The sequence below is a fragment of the Galleria mellonella genome, unplaced genomic scaffold (genome assembly GCF_026898425.1).
Source record: "Galleria mellonella isolate WM207_F2 unplaced genomic scaffold, CSIRO_AGI_GalMel_v1 utg746, whole genome shotgun sequence".
NCBI classification, from domain to species: domain Eukaryota; kingdom Metazoa; phylum Arthropoda; class Insecta; order Lepidoptera; family Pyralidae; genus Galleria; species Galleria mellonella.
The window spans coordinates 2,533,080-2,543,007 of NW_026442148.1; the positions used below are offsets into that span (position 1 = coordinate 2,533,080).

At 37.0% G+C, this 9,928-nt stretch overlaps 1 protein-coding gene across 1 annotated transcript; it reads right to left on the reverse strand.

Annotated features, from left to right (window-relative positions):
• Positions 1-1,994: 1,994 nt before the first annotated feature.
• On the reverse strand, positions 1,995-7,604 carry LOC116413729 (uncharacterized). Its single transcript, XM_052901162.1, has 6 exons — positions 7,385-7,604; positions 6,354-6,470; positions 5,065-5,690; positions 4,750-4,901; positions 3,844-4,030; positions 1,995-2,458 (listed from the first exon to the last, which is right to left on the reverse strand). Exons 1-6 carry the CDS (start codon positions 7,506-7,508, stop codon positions 2,267-2,269), a joined length of 1,398 nt encoding a protein of 465 aa, XP_052757122.1. The 5' UTR covers positions 7,509-7,604; the 3' UTR covers positions 1,995-2,266.
• Between the last annotated feature and the right edge of the window lie 2,324 nt (positions 7,605-9,928).

Genomic DNA, 9,928 nt, shown 5'->3' on the forward strand with positions numbered 1-9,928 from the left:
CGAGCAACTACGTATAAAAAATATTAATAACATTGTTGTGCTGTATATGTGGTTGCCGCTTTCATAATTTGAAGTGCTGTGTTTGTAGACAATATTGTGTGTGTACATTGGTGATAAAGTGACGGAAGGAATCAAGGCTCCCGCACAGGACATCATAATAATAGTCCACGACGAGATGGTGAGTCCTTATATCCTTTTCGTTATTCCTACCACACCTAGATATGTCTCCTGTAAAACCGACCAATGGATGGTCATCAATATCCATAGAAACCCAATATATAGATATCAGATATTAATGTTAATGTAAAAAGAAAAATTGACTTTATTCAATCTAATAATATTTTAAACAAATTCACGACCAACCCAATACCTAATATTACAATAGGCCTAATGACAAACGGTTTCATATATACACAAATATCGAAGTAGGTATACACTGCGGGGGCGGTGCCCGCCAATCACGGTGGCGGCAAACAGGTGGGCGCGAAAACCGCCATCTTGTTTCTTAAAATTTTCAGAGGGGACGCGTAGGGTGGAAATTTTGCTTGAAATACGTACCTTACATAGCTTTCTAACTAGACATATTTATTTAATTTACATATACAACGTTGTATATAAAAATAGCTTTCCGGCCGGTGCTTCGTACGCTTAGATTTCATAAGTAAATCAATGGAATTGACCACTTTTATATGGCGTGACTAGATCAAACATACAGTAAAGTTTTAGACCTTCAGGAACAATTCAGAACTTGCCATGCCCGAGTCCTCAGGAGTGGCAACGCATGGGGGGGTATCATGGGCGAAACAGTATACTATGTTATGTCCATGGTACTGCTCATGTCTATAGGCGACGGTTGCCACTTTCCATCAGGTGAGCCATCAGCTTGTTTACCATTCTAAGTCGAATAAAAAACTAATTAAGAACTGACAGAGTTATGAGGTAACAAACATAAAAGTATACAACTGAATTGAGACCCTATTTCTTATTTAAGATAGTTGAAAATGGATTCAAAATGGACGAACTCAAAGCCACTTTCGGAAGTCGTTTATACACAAAAAAAATGCAGATGAATTGAGAATATGGGAAAGAGAATTCTTAATATTTTTTATTGCAACATAGTACCTATCGCCGCGTGGTCCCAGCATAGAATAGGCCATTGCTTCCTTTCCCGTGGGCGTCGTAACAGACAACTAATGAAAGCGAGGGATGGGCAGCAGCGTCCCTCTTAAAACATTGAAACCTAATTGCGGTTGCCAATCCGCCTACCGAGTTTGGCAAATCCCACCAAAGAGGGGGGAAAGGGATTGTTAGTAATGGAGTTTGATAGCCCCATTGCTATCAATAATATTAGGTCGACCTTCACGTGGTTCCCCCTGGAAACCATCGTGACTAATTCTAATTGAATTCGTCACGATGGGCTAACTGACCTACCTTCTTCCTCACCTATCATCCCGCACTGGTGCCCCGCCAGTGTATACCGATAGCGCAGACGGGATTACCATACCATTATAATCCATTAAAAAAACCGCCTGCCGTGTTTGGCAACTACTGGCAAAACCCCCCAAGGGGAAGGCTTAGACTCAGCAGTGGACAGTTAAAGGCTGATATATTATAATAATGACGATGATAGTACCTATAGCAAACTGACGGCCTACCTGATGATGGCCCTTCCTGGAAAATAATTTTAAATACGCCAATTACAGAATATACTGATATCTACAGTATATCTACCACATATGTCGCTATTTATAAAGACTAAGTCTATTATGTAACGTTAACGCCATATCTCATCTCTTAAATTAATTTTAATGAAAGGTCGCGAGCTACCAGGGCATTTAATGGCAGGGCTGTTATGTCCATGGTACTGCTCATGTCTATAGGCGACGGTTACCACTTTCCATCAGGTGGGCCGTCAGCTTGTTTGCCATTCTAATTTGTATAAAAAAAAATTAAATTGAATAGAAATTTTGAGTATATAGACATACACACTTTATTTAAGATATACACTTCAACTTACGCAAAAACCAATCAATATAGCTTTTAAAAGAAACCCAAAACATAGATTTTACGGTGTTCATACAAGATCAAAATGTTTTTGTAGATATGCACAAAAAGTATTCATTAGCCAGAATTTATCGAGTCTAACAATATTTCCTAATTCCAAAATGATATTTAAAATTTCGAAATGAATCCATTTTGAAATCTGTAGAACCGAAAGCGAAAGCTTTTTAAAAACAAAAAAAAAATATGTCCCCCTTTCCGCTTGTCAGGTCAAAACTCCCGCCAAAACTGAATATGACATTACGAAAATGGCCGCCGCCCATGACCGCTTATACATCGCATTATTACACCAATTTCCAGTACAAACGCAAGCATGGAAACGTGCGTATAGAGATATGCCTCTTGAAAATGGTACCAGCGAAGCCATTGGACTAATTAGACATCCATTGTCTACGTCCTGAAATTGGAAAACAACGATCAAGAGCAAGCAAAACTTCATATTTAGTCCACACATACAACATTTCTATTAAAGTTAGTCAAAATATTTGTTTATATAAGTGATATTTAGACACTTCTTTCAGAATTGTGGCCTGATCAATATGAAAACATTCATATTTTTAAGTGTATTTACTGGAATTACTAAATTGATTTAAAAAATCTAATACAAGTTTCCTCAAACTACCCAAATACAGATCGCGTACTGCGCGGTTTCAGAGATGTTTCCTCCCATGAATACTCAGATTGTGGAATGAGCTCCCTGCTGAGGTTTTCACAAGAGACTACAGCCTTTCCCAAAGCCTTTCTTAAAAAGGGGGGTAGAGGTTTCTTCAGGGTCGGCAACACACGCGTAATATCTCTGGTATTGCAGGTGTTCATAGGCTACGGTAACTACTTAACATCAGGTGGCCCGTATGCTTGTTTACCACCTCAGTGGTATAAAAAAAATACAGATATTTATTGAAGCTTCTGTTAAAAGATTCAACAAATTCACTTCTGTTGAAAGTCTTAGGAATCCTAGACATTAGATTGAAAATGCCGTTCGCACATTGACTCGTTCCGAAAGGATTTAAAGACTAAGTGGTTTCCAAATACTTCACAGACTAACTTCATCATCATCATCTCAGTGGTTATCTGTCCGCTGCTGAACCTTCGCCATATAGATCGCCATAAGGAATGGTCCTAAGCCACTTGCATCCACTAACTACCTGCAATGTAATTGAGATCGTCACTCCATCTAGTGGGTGTCTTCCTAAACTGTGTTTGCGCATATGGGATCACCACTAAGAACCTTTCTTCCCATCGATTGCCGATTTTTCGAGCTATGTACTCTGTCTATTGCCACTTCAGCTTGCTTATGCTTCGGGCTATATCGGTGACTTTGATTCTTTTGCAGAGATTCTTAGATTCTGTCAGATAAAAAAAAAGATACCCTGTCCATATTTCGCCGAGTAATTTGAAGCTTTTGCATACAAGCAACTGTGTAGGATTATGTTTCGATTCTATAGGACATCACTAGCAACACGTATTGGTTTAAGACCTTCGTCTTACTTGTTCTAACCATTTATTGTATTCTAATAATTATTTCTAAATCTAAGTCTCTGATATCAAGAGTTATTAGGCCGCTTGCGTTATACACGAAAGCTTTTGACGCTGCTTACTGTATAACGGCTTTACGTACGCTCCGGAACACAGACCAAGTGACAATCATTTTTAAATGATTGAATTTTTTATTAATTAATGAAATTTAAAGTATAAAATGTAGAGATTTAGACTGAGAATCGATTTTGGCATCTCAGTTCACAGTCAAGTAATTTCCAACTGAGCTCATGGATGACGGCATACCTTTAAAGCCATTTCGAGCTTCGCCATCCGCTTGCTACCAAAGTGTTTGCCCATGACAGCATGTCTTCTGTTCCTGCAAGTGCGCTGAGTGTAAATCCCACTCAGGTCCACCCACCGGACCGAGCAGCCGCCCGTGAAGCGACCGAACACTGAACTCGGCTCCAAAGGGCTTGTAACATATTTGTCTCTAAAATTTGAGATGATTTTTTAAATAACAAGAATGGGAATCAAGAGTACAGTTCGCTTAATGCTAAACGGTATCAACTTGCCATACGTCACCGTTCAAACTGGAAGAAAGCAAGCGAATCAGCTCACGGCTGTAACTAGATTGATAGATTGCCAAAAGCAAGTTTGAGAATTTTTCAGATCACAACCTAATACGTGGGGTGAAAGAGTTTATTACAAATGTTCTAACAGTCCAATTGCTACCAATATCAGATTAGCCCTATCAGATCGAACTTCACGCCATTCCCCCTGGAAACTATTGTGGATAATTCTTGTTGAATTATTCACTATGGGCCAACTGACCTGCTTTCATCCTCACCTATCATCTGTTACTAGAGGGGTACCAGCCAGCGTATATCGATAGCGCAGACGGGGATACCATTCTATTTTTACCCATTAAAAAAAATGAGCTTACGTAAACTGACTGACTGTTAAATTTCTCCTATTAAGTTGCTTTGTGAAATTATATATATTAATTATAATAACTTAATCCTCAGAAATGGGAAACATCTTTCATGTTTCCCTAATATACTACGGGTATTACATAATACTCTGATATCCGGATATCCATGACGCTTTTAGTATTTAAATTCTTCCTCTATCTACATTATCTTCATATTATATTTATCCTTACGTATCCCCGTACCAAGATAGAATTAAACAAAGGGAGGAATAACTAACACATTCAAATAACGACAATATTTTCTGTATCGAGCGATATGACCTCTCGCTTTAGGATCCACTGGTACCAGTGGCAAGAAGTCACCAGCAAAAGCGTCAGCGCAATACGCATTTTGTGGAACCGCTGGCACTTCCAGACCACAAACAAAGCACTGCAAAAATAGAAAACATATTAAAGCTGGCAATACACTTGAGTGTTTCTATTTATTCTTTATTAACTATATTAAAAAAATCTATCGTTACTGTCTTCACGTTAAGTCCCTTGACCTTGACATCTGAAAACGAAGTGACCATTCCCAGAAAAAATACACAAACCTTTGCTACAATTGAAGCATTCTCGATGTCTTGATCCGAAGTCGGGGTTGTGATTTCTTCTGTTGTCGTAGGAACCTTGCACGTTGGTATATTATACTTTTGCAGTGTCTCGTTGAATAATCTCGTCAAATTAGACTCATAATCGTACGTCAAATTGGATACGATTTCTAAAAGGGCCGGTATATCAAAAGCCGGCCCGGCAATTGTTGTCGTTGTGGTCGTAATGTTTGTCAAAGACACCAGACGCCTTCTTTTTATAGTTGCCGTTTTATCGTTGTCATATCCTTCTCTTGCTTTTGCTAGAAATAATTCAGAAGTATCAAAAGATGTAACGGCACCAAGCAATGCACCAGTTCCAGAAGATTTTGATACTGAAACATTCTCTTCTCTAGTTATCGGCTTATATCTTACAATATTTCGTTCAACATTGTTACTTAGTTCGTCTAATAACTCGTCGTATATTTTCTTGTTGGACTCTTCAAATTTTGTTAATCCAGTATACGGAATATCCTTTGTAGCTACGTTTTCGTAAACTATATCTGTGTTTTGGATATCCGACAAAGTTTCAGCAAATGTTGTGATTTGGCTGTCAATTTTCCGATCAGCTAGAATCTGCTTTAGAGCTCCTGAAAATTAATGTTTCCTTTTATTATCCCTTCCTACATTCATTTAATCAGTGATCTAATAAAGATTAAATAAAATGACTAGTTTTTTTTACATTTAAAGATCTTTGTAAAGTAACGAAGAGTAAATAGGTTACATACAATGCTGGAGTATAATGCAAGTACATTTTATCTTTTTTATATAACTTCGAATGGCAAATAAGCAGCCGACCTACATCATAGATGATAACGATTTGATATCGTTTAGAAAGGTAGTAACTGTTGCATATAGACATGAACTGCTGTTCCTTGTGCTACATGCATATCACCTTAGATGGGGGCAGAGCGGTTGGATAATGCCCGGGTTCGCCAAGATTCCATAGTATAAAAAGAGAAAAAGGCGTGGAAGAGTTTTAAGAGAGAAATTAAAATTTGAAGTAAAGTTGTTCTTCAAAAAAGGGGTAAAGAGGTTTCTTCAGGGTTGGCACGTGTGCGAAATAACGCTGGTATTGCAGATATTCATAGGCTACGGTAGCCGTGAACCATGTATGCTTGTTTGCCACCTAAGTAGTATAAAACAAAAACCCAATGACTATTATTTCAACGTCAGAGGAGAGAGAGTAAGCAAAAAAAATTTAATTCTAGTGAATTTGTGATAAAGGTGAACTATTATCATTAAATCTTTACCCTTGACGTCCTTTATTTGACCTGAGCTCATAGTGCGAGTTGGATGATTGTCTCTATACCTTCTCATCCTTGTATGGAAGTCAGCAGCAACAGTTACTGCTGTCCCCGAGACGAAAGCTGGTATTATCAACATAATTTAAAAATACTCTTTACAAATTATCTTAACAACTGTAAGCCTGTATTCTTCTGGGATAATTAGGCATTTTTCTTTTCATTATGGCTAACAGTGAAATGATAACCCCATGCTTTTGTTCGAGTATATGCTGGCAATATATCAGTGGCAGTAAGCAAAGATAAATGAGAATAAATACAAGTCGATTGGCTTATCATGGACGGTCTCCAGATGAGCTCATGTGAAGATCAACCTAATAGTTGTGATTTTACGCTGTCTATATACTGTATCAATCCTTTCGCTTCCAGCAGAATCCTTAATTCGAATTTCCATAACTGAAATGATGTTACATCATCTAAAATAGTGACTCGGTGGATTTCTTCTGCTGTTGCGACGGCCATTTTCAAATTGAAATTTTTACTTTTACTTTTACTTTCTACCTAGGTATTTAATATATTTTTTATTTCTTACTATATTTTATTTATTTTACGCGCAGAAACGCAAAAACTAGCCCATAACATGTGATTTTACGAAATAATACAATAAAGAATTATTTCCGTATCAACGTATATTCGAATTTCTTTTTCAATAGAATGTTTTGGGAAATATAGCTGCTTATTTATGCTATTAACGATCCCTTCTCTCCCAAAACTAAGGTGGTATACATCCGTACGCTGTAATTTCATTGCTATATACCCATCATTAACTGAAGCATAGCCGTGCCAGTACAGCTGAGTAACAAGGTAACTTGTACGAAGTTTTCCACTAGGATTTTTTATCAAGTGGACTGAGGGCTTATTTTCTAAAGACAAGTGGAAGATATTTACGTGCATAGTGCGACGGTTGCCACTTTCCATTAGGTAAGACGTCAATTTGTCGTTCTAAATATTATAAAAGAGGAAGCAGTTAGTCAACGCACCTTCCTCTTCATAATGATCGTCGAAGTCGTCGTCGCTACCGCCACCGTCTTCACGGTATTGCTCGTACGGTACAGCATGTTCAATCGTAAAGGACGCAACCGCGAGTAGAATCAACAGGGACATTTGAACATGAAAAGGGAAGGGATTTGTAAACACTTTAAATTTTTAAAACATTACAACTTTGATTAAGAATATATCTCTTAACCCAAGTATTGTAATAAACAGCATATCAAAACTGACAGAATTATGACAGGACGTTAATAAGTGATTCGACGATAAAGAGTATGGTTAATTTATTTTTAACCAGAATGAACAAATAAATAAATATATTCTCGACTGTAATTGCCAATGGCAACACTCAAAAAGGGCCACAATTCGCCGAGCATGTTAAAATCCAAAGTGGCAGGGGACGAGCCTACCGCCGTTACTCGAATATATTGGGCTTTATATTAAGTACCTATCATTCTCATCAACATCATCATATCGGCCCTTAACTGCTCACTGCCGATCATAAGCATCCCCCATAAGGGATATTTTGCTAATAATTGCCATACTTAGCAAGCTGGTTGGCAAGTGGCAACTGCAGTTAAGATTTAGTGATGTTTTAAGAGGGACGCTGTAGCCAATCCCTCGAGCATTAAGTTCCCTTAGTCGTCTTATATTCTCGTTCTACAATTTCACTTGCATATGCATGACAATGACAAACAATGTCGTAACAAGAAATTGATCGAGGGGAAAGGGATTGTTCGTAATGGAGACTGAGAATCCTATTGCTAGCAATATACCCAACCAGGTCGACCTCCTCGCGATTTTCCCTGGAAACTATCATAGTTAATTCCTGATGAATTCATCATGATGGGCTAACTGGCCTGTTTTCATTCTCATCTATCAGCCTTCACTGGTGCTCCGCCAGCGTATCCCGTTAGCGCAGGTGGGGGTTACCATACCATTTTCATTCTTCAAAAAAAAACCCAGAAATTGATCCAGAATCTACCTACATACATGCACATAAAGATTTGAATAAATTTTGTATTTTATCGAATTATTTAAAAAAAAAGGGAATTTAAAATTATTTGAAAATATTTTTTTACGATAATTTTTATAATCTTGCTTAAAAATATGTTCCAATAAGTAATAACATTTTGATAAAACCCCAAAACAAATGAAATGCTAACATAATTTGCGAAGCACTTTCGCTGCCACATAAACGTAAGAGCCCCAATCCATTGCAAAAGTTAGTCTTAGCTATAACAGTAAATTAGCCGGTATAATAGGCCAAAGGCGGAAGCTGGCTGTACGAATTATGTTCCTTTGCCTCCAAATCTATGCGACAAAATGGCGCCGGCCTGTCTGGCGCCAAAATCTTCGTGACCGAGCGACTTGAGAAAATCCTATAAGCGTATTACTGTTCAGCCAAATATCGCCTTTACAACTTAAACTTTAAAGTGTTTTATCCTCTGCTACGATTATGCAATTTCAGTATTGACTTTTCAATATAAAGTCATGCGTTTTATTCCACCACTGGATGCTTCATCCAATGGGATTATGTACTTATATCTCAAAAGTTAAAGTTCTTTTTTGTTCGTTTTTCATGGAATTCGTTATCGACTGATACATTTTTCGTTGGCGAAGCGTTGTCTGGGTGGCGCCAAGCCGCTTAAACAACATTTGAAGGGATTTTGAACTTTATTCTTCCTTGATAATATGGTCGACATCTTTAGTTGTCTTAGAGGGCAACCCCTGAAGATTTGAAAAGTTACATTCAGTTTCTATATATACACAAATATCTATATTACAGTTGTTTTATTTCTCACTACGTTGCATTCTTATTTCTTAAGACATAGGGGTGTAAATTGAATATCACTATATTTATTAAACATGATATCCATCATATAACCTCATACAATTAATTGTCCTAACTATCTGCCCTCTCATTCATAAACATTAAAACCTAAAAATTAATTTAACTATTACAGTTTTGTCAATTTCATTCAAATTAAGAATTTAGCGTAAAAGAAAGAGACAAAACAGTTCAATAGCTAAAATAGGTTTAAGTAAGGCGACCAACTGTACTCATTTACTGAGTTTTGTACTCTTTTTTCGCAAGCCGTACTCTTTTCAAATGCTGTAAATTACATTACTCGACTCGTAATCTTTTTGTTTTTAAATTAACTGTCGAATTTTAAAATTATTAACTTATTTCATTTATTTTAATATTTATTATATAAGTAGATTGCTTAGATTATATACATAGAGCATCGAACCTCAAAAACGGCTCAACTGTTTGTCAGCCAACTGTCAAATTATCTGACTCGTTTGTTGTATCAGTGTTCTATATACTTACGCACACAATGTATCTTGACCTGTCTATATTTAATTATTTAATAAATAAAATGAGTGTGAACGCATTAAAAAGATGCAGAATTTATGAGACAAAATAAATATAGAAGTTATAAAGGAATCACTCGTAACTATTTATCACTGTAAAATTGTATGAAAAAATTGAGCCGCTTCTCTCGAAGCATTTGTATAGGATAAGCATA

Coding starts and splice junctions, on each gene's coding strand:
- LOC116413729 (XM_052901162.1), bottom strand. CDS start 7,508: ATGTCCCTGTTGATTCTACTCGCGGTTGCGTCCTTTACGATTGAACAT. Junction 5,691..6,353: donor TCAAATAAAGGACGTCAAGG/GTAAAGATTTAA, acceptor ATTAATTTTCAG/GAGCTCTAAAGCAGATTCTA. Junction 2,459..3,843: donor AGCTCGAAATGGCTTTAAAG/GTATGCCGTCAT, acceptor TTCCAATTTCAG/GACGTAGACAATGGATGTCT.